At 26.8% G+C, this 22,503-nt stretch overlaps 1 protein-coding gene across 1 annotated transcript; it reads left to right on the top strand.

Annotated features, from left to right (window-relative positions):
- The first annotated feature begins 2,762 nt into the window (after window positions 1-2,762).
- On the top strand, window positions 2,763-12,984 carry LOC132919406 (U5 small nuclear ribonucleoprotein 200 kDa helicase). The gene is made up of 33 exons (XM_060980989.1): window positions 2,763-3,011; window positions 3,094-3,257; window positions 3,331-3,502; window positions 3,597-3,792; window positions 3,867-4,021; window positions 4,084-4,348; window positions 4,418-4,756; window positions 4,826-5,019; window positions 5,082-5,237; window positions 5,334-5,504; window positions 5,574-5,744; window positions 5,821-6,001; window positions 6,066-6,181; window positions 6,253-6,495; window positions 6,550-6,718; window positions 6,777-6,994; window positions 7,080-7,313; window positions 7,387-7,796; window positions 7,866-8,087; window positions 8,192-8,309; window positions 8,380-8,706; window positions 9,108-9,227; window positions 9,302-9,514; window positions 9,663-9,899; window positions 9,969-10,171; window positions 10,241-10,391; window positions 10,466-10,690; window positions 11,355-11,442; window positions 11,513-11,796; window positions 11,896-12,072; window positions 12,142-12,384; window positions 12,458-12,581; window positions 12,650-12,984. The coding sequence occupies exons 1-33, from the start codon at window positions 2,967-2,969 to the stop codon at window positions 12,763-12,765; spliced, it is 6,447 nt and encodes a 2,148-aa protein (XP_060836972.1). The 5' UTR covers window positions 2,763-2,966; the 3' UTR covers window positions 12,766-12,984.
- Window positions 12,985-22,503: the final 9,519 nt, after the last annotated feature.

The raw sequence follows: 22,503 nt of genomic DNA, 5'->3' as shown, positions 1-22,503 counted from the left end.
TTACTATATTAATATATTATTAATATTATAATAAATATTAGACAGTAGACACACAGTCATGTTGACATGTTGTTACTTGTTACACAGACTAGGTATATGAAATATTGTCTGCGCTTGTTATCTTTTGGAGATCTTACATAAAACACAAAGATATAAGAGGACATTACTAATTACATTACTGCTTACTAAATAACTTAATTAATCCCGATAAACTACCTGTATACTATACTAATAACATTGTTTATATAATCAATATTAAATGCTAATACTCAATTTGGTATCATTAGGAAAACATATCTCAGCCAGATTAGGATAACATGTTATTTATAATTTTGGCAATGTACTTTGTATTTAATTATTTATTAATTTATCACAATTTAAAGCAACTTTGTGGATGCATTTATTTTCTTTATTCCTAATATATCACCATTCACCAATACAAAATTGGTTTGAAATTAGTTGTAGGCATGTAAACTGTTTAGATTTAAATTTTTCAGAGTGGAGAGATGAATATATGTATATTGGTTCAAGCTTCAAGGTACCTATGTCTTATCTCTTATATTTATTTACATTTGTTTGTCGTTGTATTCACTGCACAGTTCACGCACACTCAATGCATTTTGAAGTTTTGGAGTACCTAGCAATTTCATGCTTACATTTTCAATTTTAAGGGTAGTTTTTTAGGCGTGATATAATTTTAAAAAAGGTTGGCAAGTGTATACCACTGTGTATATTTGGTATCGAGATACCTTCCTGTATTAATTTTGAATTCAAATAATTCAATAATAGATCATTGATCAATACTTGATTACTGTAAAATCAATACATTCCTCTCTTCGTTCAGAATCTAATATTTTCAATGACAGCCGTACATTACCCTCTGGCCTCTGCTAAGGTTAGTGGTTACTATGTCAAAAACAAATATTATGGGTATTATGAAATATTTTGTGTTCTTTGTATTATATATTTTAACTGAAGTTAAATAGATAACGATATAAAGATAGATTAATTTTAACCCGGACGAAGTCGGGTAATTCAGCTAGAATATTAAATTTTTGTTCAGAGCTGCTGTAGATCATAAATACAAAATGTAAATTTTGAATTTTCTATTTTGTCTAACTAAAAATCTATGTTTGTTAAAATGAGAAAATTAAATTTCATACGCTCATAAAATGTTTTCTATATTGACGCTGGAGTTATTTTTTACAGTTATTTGAAAGAAAACTTATGGAAAACCTTGTATTGAGTTTTTTAATCTAAGGTATAAATCACAACAATGTTATGAATTTTCAACTTTAAACGTCCTAGTAAATTTTCGCGATTTTGATATATTTTGTAAACATTTGAATTTTAAATGCTTATAAATAAAAATTGTGACTAACGATTTTTTATTTTTTTATTACGATAAGTACAACTTATAATAAACCTTGTATTAAATTTTAAAGATTTTTTGGAAAGCCAAATTTTTTTTTTTTTTGGCATTTCAAGAAAAAAAACTGAAAAATCAAAAATTGCAATGATCTGCAAATAGCTTAAAAAAAGTCACTAACACTGGAATTTAGATTTAATTTCACTATAGAAAGATACCTATTTGAATATTAGAATTGTTTACATAATTCAATATATTCTATAGTAATGAATAAGTAACCATTAACATGAAAGAGTATAACTGTATAAATTGCTATTTATAAGAGTTCATAATATTATAAATAATGACGTTTGCGGTGAATAATGCAATGATGAATCAGTCACACAGTCTCATAAAATAAATATTCGAGATTAAGAATAAAACGCCCAGCCACCCAGGGCATCAAGTTTTTATTTTAAAAAGTGTTAATAATACTAATGTTACATAATACTTAATTTGTGTTTACTGTCTTAATTATTATATAAATAATATTCGACAAATAATGCGGAATTTCGGAAGTAAAAGTTGGTTATTTATAAAACATGGTAGCAGTAGTTGTAGTATTAAATGTTTTATGTATATGCCCAGGGCCGTGCCGTGGGGGGGGGGGGCTATGGGCATTCACTTCGGGCGCATAGTTTAAAGGGGGCGCGCCAAAAAAATTGAAATGCATAATGATAAATAAAATAGGGGCGAATATTTTTAATTTTGCCCTGGGCGCCAAATCGGCTCTGTATATACTTCATATTATATTATGTTCTATTATTGTTCTGTGGTTCTATACTATACTATACTATAAAAAACAATATATATATATATATATATTCTATATAGTATTATAATATGATTATGTTTGTTGTTATTTTTGAATCTCAAAATATTTTTTTAATGATCCTAAAAAAAAAGGTAAATAAATGTTTAAACTTGGGGGCAACAAAATATATTTAAATACACCATTGACACTGATCCCTTTCCCCTAATAAAAATAATTCTATCACATTTATGCCGATAATACTGAACTGAGAGAGCTGTAAACAAAGTTACAAAATACTAGTCATTAGAAAAAAAAAACGAATTATAGGTTTATAATTTATTTTATTTTTCTAATCTTAAACCTGTTAAATCTACTATCTACAATTCTATAAAAGGTTTAAGCCGTTTAAGGTAGAATAAAATATTATTTTAAAAATAATATTCCATTACAATATTATGTGACATCGTTAAATTTAAATTCACCGTTTTTTTGTACAGTGTGATAAAAAAAAGAAAGGATACAATGATTAAAAACGCGCAGTTGGCATTACTGAATGTTTGATAAGCGGCATAAACAATCACGTTTCTGATCCGGCGGTCGCGTTCACTTCGTTTCGTATCCCATAATCTTTAATTTACTTTTAGTTTATACCTATTTAGTATTTTGATATTTGCGCGTGGTTCATTTAAACGTTAAGAAACGTTTTTATTTTTATACACTTCATTATTTTTCAATTATGATTTTTTTGGTTGACTATCAAAAATAAATTATAACATCTAGAGAATTAAAAGAAAATAATTAATCATGGCTGATGCAGCTGCTCGTCAGCTTCAATACGAGTACAAAGCGGTAAGAAAAAAGTTGACAACATAAATGTTAAAATATATACTATTATATTAATAAACATTCAATTATTTATTTTAAATTATAGAATTCTAATCTTGTATTACAAGCTGATGTGCGACTGATCGATCGACGTAATCGCGATGAGGCCACGGGTGAAGTATGTTCGTTGGTTGGAAAACTGGAAGGTACAAAGATGGGTGATCGTTTTCAAAGAACCAAACCTGTGAAAGCAGAAGAAAGAAAAGCTAAGTTAGTACTATTCTCATCAAATATTATTGTACACGAATGTTTTTAAAATTTATTTTAATTTTATATTACTCAGGAGACAAAAGCGTGATGAAGCACAATATGACTTTGCTCGAATGAAAGGAACAACACTCTTATCAGATGGCGTTGATGACATGGTTGGAATTATGTACAGACCTAAAACACAAGAGACTAGACAAACTTATGAAGTCTTATTAAGTTTCATACAAGAGGCACTTGGTGATCAGGTTAGATTCTAACCATTAGAATGTCTTAACATTTTTTAAGTTAATTAATTTTTAGATGATATATGTTTTTTGTTAATATATTTTACAATTTTAGCCTAGAGATATTCTGTGTGGTGCAGCTGATGAAGTTTTAGCTGTACTTAAAAATGATCGTCTTAAAGATAAAGAGAAAAAAAGTGACACTGAAAGTTTACTAGGTTCATTGGCTGATGAACGATTTGCACTTTTAGTAAATTTAGGGAAGAAAATTACTGACTTTGGAACTGATGAAAAAGGCATAGCTAATACAGGTAAACTATTGTTCATATTTATTTTATTCTAGTTTGAAGAGTTAATTTTTCAAATCTAAATTATTTGTGTTTAGAAGATAACATTGATGAAACATATGGTATAAATGTTCAATTTGAAGAAAGTGAAGAAGAAGATGATGAAGATGTATATGGTGAAATTCGTGAAGGTGATGATCATGAAGATGAAGGTGAAGAATCAAAATTAGATGCTACTATTCATGCAGAAAATGTAAGTTATTCTATTGTTATTAACTATATTTAATCCATACATTTCATTGTTTATATTTTTAGTTGGATAAACGCTCTGGTAAAAAACCAGTCGAACAAGCTAAAAAAGAAAAAAATCTGCATGCATTGGATATTGATGCTTATTGGCTTCAACGAAGTTTGTCCAAATATTATAGTGATGCTATGGCATCTCAAGCTAAAGCAGCTGAAGTATTAGCTGTATTGAAAAATGCTGGCGATGATCGCGACTGTGAAAACCAGCTAGTCCTCTTACTTGGTTATGATTGCTTTGATTTCATTAAAATATTGAAAAAAAATCGACTCATGAGTATGAAAATTTTAATAAGTTAGTTAATGTGTATAATATAATTTAATATTTATGCATATATCTTTTTAGTTTTGTATTGCACGCTATTGGCGTCATCACAGAGTGAATCTGAACGTGCAGCTTTGCGTAAAAAAATGGAATCTGATCCATTTTTAGCAAGAATTTTACGTCAAATGGATACTAAAGAGGTAGATGACATTAAAGAAAGTAGTGCAAGTGCTGCCAATAAAAAGAGACGTGCTGCTGATGAAGATGATGATGACATGAATACTGGTGATCCTAAACAACAGGTTGCTGGTACCAGAAAAGTTTTAGATTTAGATGATTTAGTATTTGCTCAAGGATCTCATTTTATGTCAAATAAAAGATGTCAGCTCCCAGATGGATCATTCAGAAAGCAACGTAAAGGTATTTGAAAAATGATAGATGAATTATTGATTATACAGTATACATAATTATTTGTTATATATTTTTAAGGTTATGAAGAAGTTCATGTGCCTGCATTAAAACCAAAACCTTATAATCAAGATGAATCTTTAGTACCCATTGACAAGTTACCAAAATATGTTCAACCTGCTTTTGAAGATTTCAAAACACTTAATAGAATACAATCAAGACTTCAAAAAAGTGCACTAGAATCTGATGAAAATTTGTTGCTTTGTGCTCCTACAGTAATTATAAATTTAAAATATTAACCAATAAATATAATTTACATTATTTTTTTTATTTTTAGGGGGCTGGTAAAACAAATGTTGCCCTATTATGTATGCTGAGAGAAATTGGAAAACATATCAATAGTGATGGTACTATAAATGCTGATGAGTTTAAAATAATTTATATTGCTCCCATGAGATCATTGGTACAAGAAATGGTTGGAAGTTTTGGAAAGGTATAAACCACTATGAATTTAGTTATAACTCCTATTATATATATATATATATATAACTTCATTTTAAAATCATTTAATATCTATATTAATTTGCAGAGATTAAGTAGTTATAATCTAACAGTATCTGAATTAACTGGTGATCATCAACTAACGCGTGAGCAGATACAAGCTACTCAAATTATTGTTTGTACACCAGAAAAATGGGATATTATAACTAGGAAAGGCGGTGAAAAAACTTTTGTATCACTAGTCAGATTAATAATTATTGTAAGTATATGACTATTATTTTGCATAATTTTATGGTATTGTATGTTATATCTAATGTTTTTGTTTTAGGATGAAATACATTTATTACATGATGAACGTGGACCAGTCCTTGAAGCTTTAGTTGCCAGAACAATTCGTAATATAGAAACTATACAAGAGGATGTTCGCTTAGTTGGACTTAGTGCTACATTACCTAATTATCAAGATGTTGCAACACTACTTAGAGTTAGTCCTGATACTGTAAGTAAATAAATTTAACAAAATAATTGTAACTATTTTTTAAAATGTGTATGTTTTATATAATTTTTATTTCCAGGGTCTATTTTATTTTGATAACTCATTTAGACCAGTCCCATTAGAGCAACAGTACATTGGTATAACAGAAAAAAAAGCTGTTAAACGTTTTCAAGTTATGAATGAAATTGTTTATGAGAAAATTATGGAACATGCTGGGCGTAATCAGATTTTAGTATTTGTTCATTCTAGAAAAGAAACAGGCAATTACTAATTATTTTCGTTTCTTGTAGTGACCATATTTTAATATATTATAATTATATGTAGGTAAAACTGCAAGAGCTATTAGGGATATGTGTTTGGAAAAAGATACTCTTGGACAATTCTTACGTGAAGGATCCGCATCTATGGAAGTTTTGCGCACTGAAGCTGAACAAGTCAAAGTATATTTAAACATGTTCACAGTTATTTTTTTTTCAAATAACTACTAATAAATATTTTTATTTTGTTCTAGAATCAAGAGCTTAGAGATTTACTGCCCTATGGCTTTGCTATCCATCATGCTGGTATGACCCGTGTAGACAGAACTTTAGTTGAAGATTTATTTGCTGATCGTCACATTCAAGTACTAATATCTACAGCAACCTTGGCCTGGGGAGTAAATTTACCTGCTCATACTGTTATAATTAAAGGTACTCAAGTTTATAGTCCAGAAAAAGGTCGCTGGGTAGAACTTGGTGCATTAGATGTTTTACAGGTAATATACTTTAATTCTATGTGTGGAATATTTCTAAGTTTAAATTTTTTGTAGATGTTGGGTCGTGCTGGACGTCCTCAATATGATACAAAAGGTGAAGGAATACTTATTACAAATCACAGTGAGCTTCAATATTATTTGTCTCTATTAAACCAACAGCTTCCAATTGAATCACAAATGGTTTCAAAATTACCGGATATGTTAAATGCAGAAATTGTACTTGGTTAGTGTTTTAAAAGTTATTTTAAGATGAAAATAGACTCATTGTTTTTATTTGTTAGGTACCATACAAAGTGTTAAAGAAGCTGTCACATGGTTGGGCTATAGTTATTTATATATTCGTATGTTGCGTTCTCCTGCTTTATATACTATTACTCAAGAAAAGTTGGAAGTAGATCCATTATTGGAAGCACATAGAGCAGATATTGTTCATACAGCTGCAATACAATTAGAAAGAAGTAATCTCATTAAATATGACCGAAAGTCTGGTTATTTCCAGGTACCTATCACTTTTTTATTTATAATACTGTCCATGGAATATTACAAGTGTGTATATAGTAAATTACCAATTTTAATTATTTCAGGTAACTGAACTTGGACGTATTGCTAGTCATTATTATTGCACTCATGACACAATGGCCACATATAATCAATTATTAAAACCAACATTGAGTGAAATTGAATTATTTAGAGTGTTTTCGTTATCTGGAGAATTTCGTCATATTGGAGTAAGAGATGAAGAAAAATTAGAATTGCAAAAATTAATGGAACGTGTACCAATTCCTATTAAAGAAGGTATAGAAGAACCTAGTGCAAAGGTAAGAATATTCAACTATAGCTAATTTTTGTGTATTTAAAATCAAAATAATTTTTATATTAATTAATAAATAGATAAATATATTGCTTCAAGCATATATATCTCAGTTGAAACTTGAAGGTTTCGCATTGATGTCTGATATGGTATTTGTGACTCAATCAGCTGCTCGTTTAATGCGTGCTATTTTTGAAATTGTTCTGCATCGTGGTTGGGCGCAGCTAGCAGATAAAGCTCTAAGTCTTTGTAAGATGATTGATCGACGTATGTGGCAAAGCATGTCACCACTAAGACAATTTAGGAAAATGCCTGAAGAAATTGTAAGAAAAATTGAAAAAAAGAATTTCCCTTGGGAAAGATTATATGATCTTGGTCCTAGTGAAATTGGTGAATTAATCCGTGTTCCAAAACTTGGAAAAACAATCCATAGATATGTACATCAATTTCCAAAATTAGAATTATCTACACACATTCAACCAGTAACTAGGTAAAAGAACCTTTTAAATTAGCTTGAAATATCATAACTAATTATTTGACTTCACTTGACTGTTTTTAGATCTACATTAAGAGTGGAATTGACAATTACTCCAGATTTTCAATGGGATGAAAAATTACATGGAAATTCTGAAGCATTTTGGGTACTGGTTGAAGATGTGGATTCTGAAGTGGTTCTTCATCATGAATTCTTTTTACTAAAAGCTAAATATGCTACTGATGAACATATGCTTAAATTTTTTGTCCCAGTTTTTGAACCTTTGCCACCTCAATATTTCCTCCGGTAAATAGTTTGTTTAAGAATTTAGCATATTTATTTACAAAAATATCAACTAATTTAATATAGATAAATTTGCTAATCAATTATGAAATATGTTTTGCTTATAGAATTGTTTCTGATCGTTGGATTGGTTCAGAAACTCAATTACCTGTTTCATTTAGACATTTGCTACTTCCAGAAAAAAATGTTCCACCTACTGAACTTTTGGACTTGCAGCCACTTCCGGTACATTTTATGCCCTTTTGGTATATATAATATAATTAACATTTAATTGATTTATCATAAATTATCTTAGGTATCTGCTCTTCGTAATAAAGTATTTGAAGAACTTTACGCTGAGAGATTCCATCAATTCAATCCTATTCAAACACAAGTATTTAATGCTGTATATAATAGTGATGAAAATGTGTTTATTGGTGCTCCAACTGGATCTGGAAAAACCGCTATTGCTGAATTTGCACTTTATCGTCTTCTAAGTCAAAATCCAGACCATCGTTGTGTTTACTTAGTTGCTAAAGAATCCCAAGCTGAACTAATTTATTCTAGCTGGCATGTAATTTTTGGTATTGGACTTGCTAGAAAAGTAGTGTTGTTAACAGGAGAAATTGGTACAGATTTAAAGGTTAGTTAATTTCCTTAAATAAGATGTTTTTGAGTATTGTTCTGTTTTGATGAGGTTAAAAAAAAACATTGAAAATTCAATAAAGGATTATTTATTTTTTATGATGTTCCTATATCATAATATATAGCTTATATATAGTGTAACTAATGGCGTTGAACTTAAATTCAATTGGTGTTGGTGGGGGGAGCCCCTATTAGCTTTATGAAGATTGAAACTGTAAAAACTGAATAATTTCTGTGCGACGAAAAATCACCATAATATATGTATTTTTTATTTTCAGATGACATATTATGCCTGCTTATTATATAAACAATAGAATAGTGTTTTTAGTCTTTGATTTTGTTGTTTGAGAATTTTTTTTTATCAATGATTTGGGTTAAAATAACTATTTTTTTTTTTAGTTGTTAGCTAAAGGACAAATAATTGTAACAACTGCAGAGAAGTGGGATGTATTGTCTCGTAGATGGAAGCAAAGGAAAAATGTCCAAAACATTAATCTTTTTATTGTTGATGAACTTCAAGTAATTTATTAATATTATAAATGTATTTACTACGAATATTAAGTACTAAATAATAATTATTTATATAATTATAGTTAATTGGAGGTGAAGATGGGCCGGTATTAGAAATTGTTTGCTCTAGAATGCGGTATATTGCTTCACAGACTGAAAAACAAATGCGTGTAGTTGCTCTTTCAGCTCCATTAGCTGATGCTAGAGATTTAGCACTGTGGTTAGGAGCTCCAGCTACCACCACATTCAATTTTCATCCTAGTGTCAGACCTGTACCATTAGAACTTCATGTTCAAGTAATGCTTACTTCATAATTTATTGACTACAAAATATAATTAATTTAATTTAAGCTGTTCATAATTTAATCCTAATATTTATTAATACTACAATATTTGTGCATAATAATAAAAAGAGAAACATCTTTTAATTATTTGAATTATTTAGGGATACAATGTCACTCACAATGCTACCAGATTAGTAGCAATGGGCAAACCAACATATAATGCTATACTAAAGTACAGTTTAGAGAAACCTGTAATAATATTTGTTCCATCAAGAAAACAGGCTCGACTTACAGCTATTGACTTGTTAACATACACTGCTGCTGATAATCAATCCAACCGTTTTATACATGCCGAAGAAGATGATATCAAGCCATTTGTTGAGAAAATTTCTGATAAGGTATTTTTATAGAAACAATTGAAAAATATACTTCAAAGCTTTTGAATTTATTGAAATATAATGATTTAGACATTGAAAGAGACTTTGCTCCAAGGAGTAGCTTATTTACATGAAGGTGTTAGTGCTCAAGATCAACGATGGGTCCAACAACTATTTTTTACTGGAGCCATTCAAGTGGTAGTTGTTACAAGAAGTCTTTGTTGGGCTTTGAGTATTACATCTCATTTAGTTATTATTATGGATACACAATTTTATGATGGAAAAACACATACGTAAGTATTGGAAAATTAGAAATTTTGTATTTGATTTTATGTTTTGTAATTTTTGGTTTTTAACTTCAGTTATGAAGATTACCCTATTACTGATGTTATTCAAATGGTGGGAAGAGCTAATCGACCATTAGATGATGATGATTCAAAATGTGTATTGATGTGTCAATCATCAAAAAAAGATTTCTTTAAGAAGTTCTTAAATGAGCCATTACCAGTAGAAGTAAGTTTATAGTTAAGTACTTTGATTTATACAATGTATATTTATTACTATTTATTTATATTTGATTGATTTAGAGTCATTTGGACCACAGATTACACGATCATTTCAATGCTGAAATTGTAACAAAAACCATTGAGAATAAACAGGATGCAGTTGATTACATGACCTGGACATTCCTTTATAGGCGACTTACACAAAATGCTAATTATTATAATTTACAAGGTGTTTCACATAGGCATTTATCTGATTACCTGTCAGAACTTGTTGAAACTACATTAAATGACTTAAATCAATCAAAGGTATGCATTTATAATCTACAATTTTATTATTAATACATATTTATTGTTTAACATTCATATTGCATATAGTTGTTTGCAAGTTATATTATAGGTGTTGATTATTTTATCAAACACTCATTATTTCAAAATGTATTAACATTGAAAATATTATTTTTACTTAATTTCCTATGAAAATAAAACATTCAAAAAAAAAAATTGAATTTCTGAATATTTTTTTAGTTTTTTACTTATTTAAATGATAATATACAATACATTTTTAATTCCACATACTAAAGCAGAATATTTTGATGTATATAAATCTAATTTCTGGCTAGTAGTTTATGAGTTTAACTATTTAAAGTTTTATTTGAGTGCAGTGTTACTTCAAAATGTCTACTACCTCGCTTGCCTAAACTTTAAATACTTGTCTGAATTTCAATTTTTATGTACCCAAATAATTCAAAAAATATTCTGCTTCAGAATGCGGAATTAAAAATGTCATTTAAAAAAGTAGAAAAATAAATATAACAATAAAAAATAATATTAATATATTTATTTTAAATATGTTTTATTACAACTAAAAATTAAGTTTAAAAATGTTAATAGATATTTTGACTATGAATGTTGTTTGGTAAAAGGATCACTCAGTATAATTTAAATTTATTAAAATATAGTATTATTTTAGTGTATTAGTATTGAAGATGAGATTGATTGTATTCCATTGAATTTGGGCATGATTGCTGCATATTATTACATTAACTATACAACTATTGGTAATGTAGAGAAAATCTATTATGTGTTGTTATTTTTCTTAACAATGTTTTTTCCAATTGCATTTTTTAGAATTATTTTCATTATCACTCAACAATAAAACAAAAATTCGGGGGCTGTTAGAGATTATTAGTTCAGCTGCTGAGTATGAAAAAATACCTGTAAGACATCGTGAAGATACATTACTTAAAAGTCTCGCCCAGCGTTTGCCAAATAAGTTGCAGCCAGCTTCTGGTCAAACATCTATACGGTACAATGATCCTCATGTCAAGGTTAATTTGTTACTTCAAGCTCATTTATCACGCTTACAACTAGGCGCAGAATTACAAGGAGACACTGAAGTCATATTGGCTAGAGTAATTAATATATTATTGTTATTTATTTACTATTCATTGAATATAGTATATATAATTATAGCTTATGTAATATGCATGGTTCCTTTTTTTTTTTAACAGGCTATACGTTTAATTCAAGCATGTGTTGATGTATTGAGTTCTAATGGTTGGTTATCTCCAGCTGTCGCTGCAATGGAATTAGCTCAAATGATTACTCAAGCAATGTGGGCTAAAGATTCGTACCTTAAACAATTACCTCATTTTACATCAGATATTATTAAGAGATGTACAGATAAGGTAGATTTTTTTTTCTCATGTAATTATATTACCTGAAACATAAAAAATTAATATGTATTGCTATATTAGGGTATAGAAACAGTATTTGACATAATGGAACTAGAAGATGAAGACCGCATTAAGTTACTGCAGCTTGGTGATGGTGAAATGGCTGATGTTGCGAGATTCTGTAATCGTTATCCTAATATTGAATTAAGTTATGAGGTGGCAAATAAAAACCGCATATCTGCTGGTTCCAGTGTAAATGTCACTGTAAGTTTAGAAAGAGAAGACGAAGTTGTTGGGCCTGTTATTGCTCCATTCTTCCCACAAGTAAGCGTTAAAAATACAGTTAAAATAAAGGTAATAATTAATTTTATTGTCATTACATATTTAATTATTACAGAAAAGAGAAGAAGGTTGGTGGTTAGTAATAGGAGATCCTAAAAATAATTCTTTGCTATCAATTAAAAGGTTAACACTACAACAAAAAGCCAAAGTGAAATTAGATTTTGTAGCACCCAATCCAGGTGAGTTATTAATGTAATTTTTCAATTTTTTTTAAGGTTTATAATTTATCCTTATTATTTTGTTTTAGGAAATTACTCTTACACTCTGTATTTTATGAGTGATGCATATATGGGTTGTGATCAGGAGTACAAAATGAATATTGACGTTGGTGATTATGATTCTGCCGAAAGTGAGTCAGATTAATCAGGACTTAACTTTAAACAATTATTTTTAGTAAGAGAACAACTTTGTACAATGAAAGAAAATGTTCTTGTAATATTTTAATTATTTTTCACAAAAACAATTATTCATTTATACTATATAATATATGAATAATCTACATCATACATTTTTGTTTATTATTTTCCGTTTTGTATATTTGAATTTATATGATAGTAAAAAAATAAAGACTTAAAATAATGATTTTTTTTTTACTATTCCTTATTTTATTATATTGTTTACTTAATTATTAATAGAAATTTTGGTAATTAAAAAGTCTACTAAATTATTTAATTTTGTAGTAGATGTTTTTATACAAAAAGAGCAATTAAGATATTTAGATAGGTCATTATAATTAAAATATAATTTATTAATTCAATATTTTATTTAACCAATTATGTTGTGTTCAAGGCTTGGCACCTGAATAATTTATTAGGGTTCCATATTCTGGGTGTTTGATTTTTCTGGGTATTTAAATACTGGAATAAAAAAATTGAACAAATGTTTGGGTGTTAAATGTTAATAACTGTTATTATTCGGGTTAATATGGATGTTTAGTGCTTAGTAGTAAAGTTAAGCTAGAACCTAAACAATAAATAAAATAGTGTTCAGGTATACAACATATAAGAAATATAGGGGTGATTCTGTTTTATCTACCTCAAATATACAATATGATTACACACCAAAAACAGTTTATGTTCAAAAATTTGGTTTAAAAGAGTTTAAAACATTAAAAACTTATTAAAAGAATACAATTCAAAATCAGAAATAAATATTTGGTTAAAATGTGGCAAAAAAGTTTTTTGAGTTTAATTTAAAATACTTCTACTTATAACTTTGATCTTTCTGCTCATTAAATAGTTATGTACACTCAAATGTGGGTTTTCACCAATTGTGTGATCTGGCCAGTAAACCTTCAGAGACAACTATAGCGATAAATGGCCCCAAATCATACGCCAACCTTTAATATTCTCAGTTTCTATTTTTAAAATTTTTAATTTAACATATCAATATAATGTAACTATTTTCAATTTTGTAAGACCGTCTAAAGTAATTTAAACTTATTTAAAAATTAACAGCATAAAAAAATATAATTTATACAAACTTCTAAGAACAAGAAGACAAATTAAAATCTTTAAAGAAAACTTGAACAAAATTATATATTATCTATTAACGATTTACATGCATTAAAACCCAACCAAATATGCGCGAAAAATTTTAAATATGCATTAATTATAGGTATGCACTAAAATGTTAAAATATCCATGATAAATAAAAACGTTCATAAAAAAATGTATTTAATAAATTATTTAAAATGTATCTAGCTATACTTATTTTATTTCTCTGATTATTGATCTAAGGTCATATATTTGTGAAAACCATTTATACTTACAAATATACCTATTAATTTATTTTTATATTAATCGAAACTATAAAAATATAATATTTCTTTCTTGTATTATAATAGACAATAGTATGTATTTCAAAAATGTCCAAAAAACAAAAATTAACATCGAAATATGCACTAAAAGATGAAATAATTAAAATTGTAAAATAAGCTTTTAAAATAGAAAAATGTCGAAATATGCAAAAATATGCACAAAAAAAGTTTCATTTTTTAAATTGTTATATCATGTAACAAACTTTGTGCTTATACGATCAACCATCAGAATAAATATTCAAATGCATACATATCCACGCTCTAGTATTAACTATTAAGACCACATTTTTTTTAAATTTTTTTTTTCATATTTTCATAACACAAAATAATTATAATCGTAATTTTCAATTCCCAGATATTTTAGATTCCAGGTGGAGTGATGAATATATTGATTTTATTATGTTTTTTTTTTTTTTGAACATGTACACAATAAGTTGTTGATAAACTGCTTCGATTTTCAAAAATGAGATAGTTTGGATATAAAATTGGATCTAGTTTGTACTTTACAGAGGTCAAATTTCAAAATTCCTTATACCTACTTATTTTATAATTGGGAAAAACAAAAAAAAAAAAAAAAAATTAGGTTAAAAGCAAATTTTTACGCAAATCCAATTTTCGATAAAATCCATAATGTTTTTTGGATGTAACCCGAAAAAGAATAACTTTAAATAACTTGAAATGTCACCAAATGTATTGAGAAAAATCTTAAAAATCGCGAAAATTAGTATTTTTTTGTAGTGTAGAAATTCATAAATATTTTTTTTTTTATAGTTAAGTATTTAATATTAATTAAAAAATTAATACAGGGTTTTTAATTATTTTTATAATTATTTTTGATATTTTATTGTATTTCAAAATGAAAAATAACAGTATATAGGTAATTGTTTCTAAATGTTTATATTATCATTTTCGTTGTACGATTATGTTCAATTTTTTTAGTTTTTTTTTTATAAATGTCGATTGAAAATTATTTGCTGGTAGAAACGTTTGAAAATTTAATACGAAATCTTATGAATTATATTCTTATATTTATATAAAAATATTAAAATACATGTAGGCACACATTTTTTTATATGCGTTTTAAGTTAAAACTAATGAAATTAGTCAAAATCGAAAAAAAAAATACTAACTATTTTCTCGTTAAAAATGTATAAAAATTTTTCTTTTTGTACGTAAGTTTTGAAAATTTTATACGTAGTTCATACTTTATACTAAAAACATAAAATCTACAAATGTATAAGGACAATTATTTTATATAGACATTTTAAGTTCCAATTTGTATGAAATTAGTTAAACGATAAATAACGATGTTACGTGGAAGTAAAAAAAAATAGAGGAGTTAGACAAGGGTGCACACTATCTTAAATTATTTTCAATGCATATATCCAAGAAACAATGGATAAGATAAAAGAAGATATCAATCTAGGCATTAAGACTAATGGTCAGAAAATAAGTATGTTGCGTTTCGCCGACGACATAGCTTTAATTATATAAATAATTATACGGAAGATTTATATCAACTAATCAAAACTATGGATAAAACATTTATTAGGGATTTGAACATGAAAATAAATGTGCAAAAAACAAAGGAAGTCGTATATGCAAGGGAAAATAAAACTAGATTACAGATAAAACTATGAGGAAACCAAATAGATGAATTGATATATACCCACCTGGGAAGTGCAATCAGCAATGATGGAACAAATAGTACTGAATCAATAAGATGTATCTGTCAAGCCAAAAAAGCCTTTAAAAACAAGTAAACCCTATTTACACCAAGAAATATATTCCTAAAAACAAGAAAAATCTATTGAATACATATTATATGTGTGGAGTTAGCTTTTTATTATAGATGTGAAACTTGAATAATGTAAATGGAAGAAAAAAGACTAAAGACTAAAACGAAAAAGACTAGAGTATTTTGAAATGTGGTGCTATAGGAGAATGTTAACCCATTAGCGCCTGAGTATTTTTTACAATTTGAACTAAAATTGTGTTAAAAACGTATTTATGAGACTTCAAAATGAATTGCAAAAAAAAAAAAAATTAATATTCATTATTTACTTATAGCCTATAGGTAGTGTGAATATTTTTATATTGTTGTATGGTATTTACAGAATGATATTATATATTTTGAGCTATAAGCTGATATTTTATGCTAATTATGGTAGGTATAAATGTTTATTATTATAATAATTAAATAATATCAATATAATAAATGTTATATTTTCGAAAAAAAAATCATATTAACCTACTATTATAATATTAAAATTAAAATAAAGTACCTACTTTAATAGTTATATAAAAAAAATATCACTTGATGGTATAGGCTATTAAATCGTTTCCGCTCAGGAATCATTTTTCGTATACAATGATATATAATCTTTGAATTTAAAATCAATACACCTATAAAAGTTACCCACTCGATACCTATAATGCACAGCAGAGCAGTATTCACCTAATATTTTTAAGTTATTTTATCACCTATAAGTATATAACTATATCATATTAGGTATATAACTATTTTTGTCACAAAATCGTGATACGTTTTTTTCAAGGTAAAAAGCTTTAAAGTGTGCAACCGTGTTGTACCCCGTAAATATATAACACGAAGAATATATTTTTCGAATAATAATAATAATAATATTGTCATAAAAATAACTTATCCTCCCTTAAAATAAAATCATTTGAGTTATATTGGTTCCGGGCAGTGGTGGCTTGAACTGTTTTCCCTCCAATAACTTTTAATATTTTTACACCACCTACCCTAAAATGGGATAATGTGGATTATTCAAATAATCAAATAATTATTCTTTAAAGCTTAGGACCTTTTTTTGCTCATCAAATCTGTTCTTAAAGGCCTGAATTCTCCCTTGGAAATACAATTAATACTATTGTCTATTTGTCCATTACTATTAAATTAATAGTATTAATTATTAGTTATTAGTTATTATTGTAAAACTTCACTACTGAGTACACATATATGGCTATATATATATATTATATTTATTATTTATAATTTAATCATTAACCTTTAAACCTTTAAAAATGGTCCAGCCTTTTAGTATTTTTGTGAATCTCATGATTCAAATATAATATTCGAGCTGCCACTAGTTCCGGGTGTAGTATTTTCTAAAGAATTATAACATTTCACAATGTTACATTGATCCTTAGATATTATCATAAAGAGCAAAAATAAATCAAATCCTGAGATGGTTTAAACACTGTATAATTCTTCTGAAATAAACAATGCAGGAGTAGGACGTACTTTGAACCACGGATCATGAGAGCTTGATTAAAATATAATATTGAACATGACTTGAAATTTGAGTACCTCTCATCCATATAATTTTACGATAGGTTGCTTTTTAAAAAAAAAAAAATAATGATTACTGTACTACTGTAGTATGTACTTACTGCAATAGTAAAATTATAAATATATAAATAATATATAATCATTTTCTCCCTTTTACAATTCATTATACTAGATGATTCTTTTTTTAAATACTCATTATTATTTCAAAATCTATTAATGTTTTTGAAAAATATTTTTTTATTTAATTTTCAGTCGAAAAAAACGAATATTTATTTAAAAAAAAAAATTATTTTTATTGTTTTATATTTTTACGAGTAGTTTATGAGTGTTATAAGTATTTAGAGTTTATATGAGCAGAGTAGTAGACCAAAAGTAATAACATTGCACTCAACTAAAATTTAAATAATTAGAATTCATAAGCTATTTAATCCTATTTTAGATTTTTATGTATTGAAGTATTTCGAAAAATTTTCTACTTTAGAATATAAAATTAAAAATAGTCATAGTCATTCAAAAAAGTAAATAACTTTAAAAAATACAACAAAACATATTTAAAAAAAACTTGTTTTATTTTAACTGGAAATTAAGTAAAATAATACTTTCATAAACGTTAATAAATTTTGAAATAATGATAATTGTTTAATAAAATAATCGTATAGTAATGTATGTACAGTGTAGAGTCACGATAACTTGAAGTTGAAGGGAGATAAAAATTTGCTTCGAGATATGTATTATTCGAAATATCTAACTTGAATTTATATTAATTTATGTATAATTTATATTTCTAGGGGAATAAAGACAAATTCGAGTTTTCAAGTTTTTCGAGTTATTGAGGTTCGGTTCGAGTTATCGTGACTCGACTGTAGTATGACTTGCAGATAATTATATGCATACATTTACTATTAGTGAATAGTAACGTACTAATGCATATACTTTTTGTTGTTGATTTTTTTTATTTATTAAAAAGCGTAGGCAATTACAACATTAGATTCATTAATATTTGTACAATAAGTAATTTTTAAAACAGTTTAAAATAACGAGAAATTACTGAGTAGGAGGTACTTGGTAATATCACTTGACAGTAATATGTACTTATGTATCTAATTGTGTATTATAACTAATAGGTCTGGGAAAACGATTCATCTTCGGTTAATATTATATTTGTGGGCCGAGGCTCGAAAGTCGTTATACTTTTTTTATGGAGGGTATTTTATTTATTACGTGTATATCTCTAGTCTCTAGTCTGTTGTAAAGAATCAAAGGACCCGTCAGTTGTGAAGGCTATACCTATAATAACAATGTACTAAGTATTTAATGCATTTTTCAATTTTTTACTAACTTAACTTGTTCATGGATGGCGAATAATAAAACACAATTTCTGTTTTAAAAATAAACGCAGGGCTATAACAACACAGTACCTATATTATAAATATTATACAGTGACAGACTTCAGATAAAAATCATCCCAGAGAAAAATATGAATAACTCGAGCAAATGTAATATTATATAGGTGTTATATACATTTTTTATACGAAAAAACCGAATTCACCTTTTACAATTCAGAAAAGACAAAGTCGTCGACGATGTCATCATCAGGGCTTACCGCAAACCACACTATGATAATATCATAACGTTGCTTGCAGCTTTACCACCGCGGCCCTGCAAACACAAGCGTACAATGTTTTTTTGCAGCACGTAAACAGAGCTGCGTTCATTTCAAAAATAAACAATATTTGTGTCTTTTCCTCTCTTTAGATTAAAAAAACAATTAAATTATTTAAATGAGGCATTTACTTTTTATATAACCTGGTGTAATGTATTTTGTGGAATTTGTAATAAATAGGTACAGTGTTCCTGGTACACTTATACATTATAATAAATTATTTATAATGATAAAAATAATTTATTTTTTTTTGATTTGAATCTTTAAAAGTTTGATTTTAATTATTTTGTTGATTATTGTATTATACTATACTCAAAATCATAAAAAAAAAAAAAACGAAATATTTGCGTTACGACAGAATTGTTGAACTGGAGTTAATGAAAGGATTAAATCACGGTAATTCAAAATTAATGCTGTTCATGTTGTTGGTAATTCAACAGTTGTTAAATAAAATAATAAGTTAGGTATTGTTTTTTTCTAACTGAAAAACTTCAGATCGTAAAAGAACATGAACACGATTCCGTGTATACCTACGTCTATAACATATAAGTACTTATGTTTAAATTTGAAGATTTTTTTATTTATTTATATACATAAAATATTCTTAAATTACTAGAGTGACAATACGAACTATATTTTGTTTGGTAATGATTATTAAACTTAATAATAATTATGATTATTATTATTATTATTTATATGATTATTATGATTTATAAATTTAATATTTATAATATTGTGCTAGTGCATTCGTAATTTCATTTTTCCATTTTTTTCGTGTGCACGAGTACGTTTGTCCGTATAGTTATAGCTTGTATTATACAGTATACTAATTAATTACTATTCTTAATTTTAAGATTTTTTTAAAAGAAGAACCGGTATCGAGAACCGAAAGGAAATATTTTGGAACTGGACAAGAACCGGAACCAATAATTTTCTAAGAACCGACCCATCCCTATAATTATAATACATATTTTGTATTACTAAGTGCCATGACTAAATTAATTTTATTTATAATAAGATAGTGACTAAATTATTATCAAATGTTATAAAATACGTTATTTTTATGATATTATATAATTATAAAATCAATGGTATTTTGTACACATTGTAAAAGATATATAATAAATGTAACTTTTGATTTTAGTTATCAAACTTGAAAATAGCTTTTACAACAAAGTTATTGTTGTTTTCACCTTGGACAGTAAACATACTCGTTGGTATTAAAATTATCTTACAAAGTTGAACTTTGAATATTTTACAAGTTTTGACACGTGTGGCGTGCTTTGACTGAATTGAACCACTCCTCTTTGTCGTGCATGATATAATGCGTAGAGCGAAATATTTTTTTAGTTAGACAAGACAATTTCTGTATCATCAACCACATATTTTATTTGGATAAATAAATTACAAAAATAATTTTTCATAATTATATAAAATAAACATTATTTTTATTAGATAGTTATAAACATTATTATCAAGTAAAAACAAATAAATATTTTAGTAACTCTAAATTATTAACATTCATTGATTCATTAATATTTTTCCAAAAATCTTAGCATCAATAAAAATGTAAAAAAAAGATTTTTTAGTTAATATAAACAATGTCTGACTCAATCATTGTAAATTAATAAAACTCAATTTCTTAACAATTTTAAATGATTATTAATTATATGTCGTACCTATTTATTTTACATTATTAGAATTAAAATCTACTTAAATTCCTATCAACAACTAATAAGATTAAAAAAATTTGAAAAATAATTGCTCACGATTCAAGCATTTGATATTTTGATTAAGTAGGTATAATGTTTTGTCTTCAAAATCATTGGTTTTATGTCATTTAAAATTTAACTATTAAAGTAATAATGGAATACACTGCACACAATTTATATTTCATGTCAGAATTGACAATACATACAATTTCATGTTTATTTTAGCCCAACAAACATCAATGAAGACTTTAATACGTTTATGTGTAAAATGTTTTTAATAAAAAAACCACTTGTTTTTAACACTCCAGTCCTGATTAAATGGCATACCAAGGCCAGAGTGCCAGGCTATAACAAAACGTGTGAAACTAGAAAACAATCCGTAGATAATATATATAACGTAGATTCGTGTTATGGGTAAAAAGATAGCGAAGTGACAAGTTATCCGGTACCTATATATTAGCAATAGCCAATAAGTATAAGGTTGTAAAGGAATTTTAATGTATAAAAAATAACATACCAAACGTCAAACATATGTCCCATTTTAGTTCCAACACCTCATCCTTTAAATATTAATTTTTATTTGATTATTATTTATATTTAAACATTTAGATGTCTATACGATTGAGTTTTTAGTTAAAATTAATTTAATAACGTGCAAATAAACGTTCAGATAATATGTTATTTTTAATATATGACACTCACATACACAATTAGAGATAATAATTGAAAGTCGAAAATCAATTCAATTCTATTGGATAAATTACAAAAAGACTCGCCATAAAAAATAATTACATGCATTTATATACAAACGATTAAAATGAAAATCCTTCTAATTCTATAATTCTACATAGAAGGCATAGTTTAAAAAATAAACCGTTGATTTGTAATTGGTAGCTATATATGACTGTTCACGTTTTACACACGTTTTACACACATATAACATAATTTATGATGTATTTATAATATATACGTACATTATAACGTGTAATTATTAATTTTATATTCAACCATGCAAGTTATTCTGGTAACGAAAACTAATTAAATATAAAACGATGAGTCCAATTAACTGGTAGCCGTTTAACGAGGGACTGTTTTATTGCTATTGAGTAGACTTGCGGTCGTACTTTTTGAATTATCGATTTTAATTAAGAGTTAATGCCCGTAAAAAGTTCACTTTTTATACATCCAAAAAGTGTTTAGTCTTTAATTTTTGTCTGGCAGTAGCTGGATTCGGTTTTTCTGGTTCTCTTTTGAAGTTGCATTTTAAATGAAACGAAGATTTTTCTACAGCTTTATAATTAAAAAATAGATATTTGTTTGTACCTTTGTAGTGCCTATGGTTTCAAAAGTAAGACATATTTTTATTCTTATATATATGCATTCATACAGTCACATTTATGCCTATAAATATCTATATGTATATTGTATACCTGTAGTGTGTTCAAAATGTAATTAAAACGTTTGAGTACATTTTACGTAGTACAAATAAATACATAATATTATGCAAATCATAACATTTTTATTTTATATAAGTACAGGTAATTGTGGTAATTTTAAAAATATGTATTATAAATATTAATAATTTTGGATC

This window comes from Rhopalosiphum padi, chromosome 2, assembly GCF_020882245.1.
Source record: "Rhopalosiphum padi isolate XX-2018 chromosome 2, ASM2088224v1, whole genome shotgun sequence".
Classification (NCBI taxonomy): Eukaryota; Metazoa; Arthropoda; class Insecta; order Hemiptera; family Aphididae; genus Rhopalosiphum; species Rhopalosiphum padi.
The sequence above is the reverse complement of the archived record's forward strand: the minus strand, read 5'-3'. Positions and strand labels throughout refer to the sequence as shown.

What these genes read in the sequence shown, in the direction of transcription:
- LOC132919406 (XM_060980989.1), top strand. Translation starts at nt 2,967, where the DNA reads ATGGCTGATGCAGCTGCTCGTCAGCTTCAATACGAGTACAAAGCG. An exon ending in TGGTTGGAAGTTTTGGAAAG is followed by an intron (nt 5,238 to 5,333) that starts GTATAAACCACT and finishes ATTAATTTGCAG; the next exon opens with AGATTAAGTAGTTATAATCT. An exon ending in TTATTGTTGATGAACTTCAA is followed by an intron (nt 9,228 to 9,301) that starts GTAATTTATTAA and finishes ATATAATTATAG; the next exon opens with TTAATTGGAGGTGAAGATGG.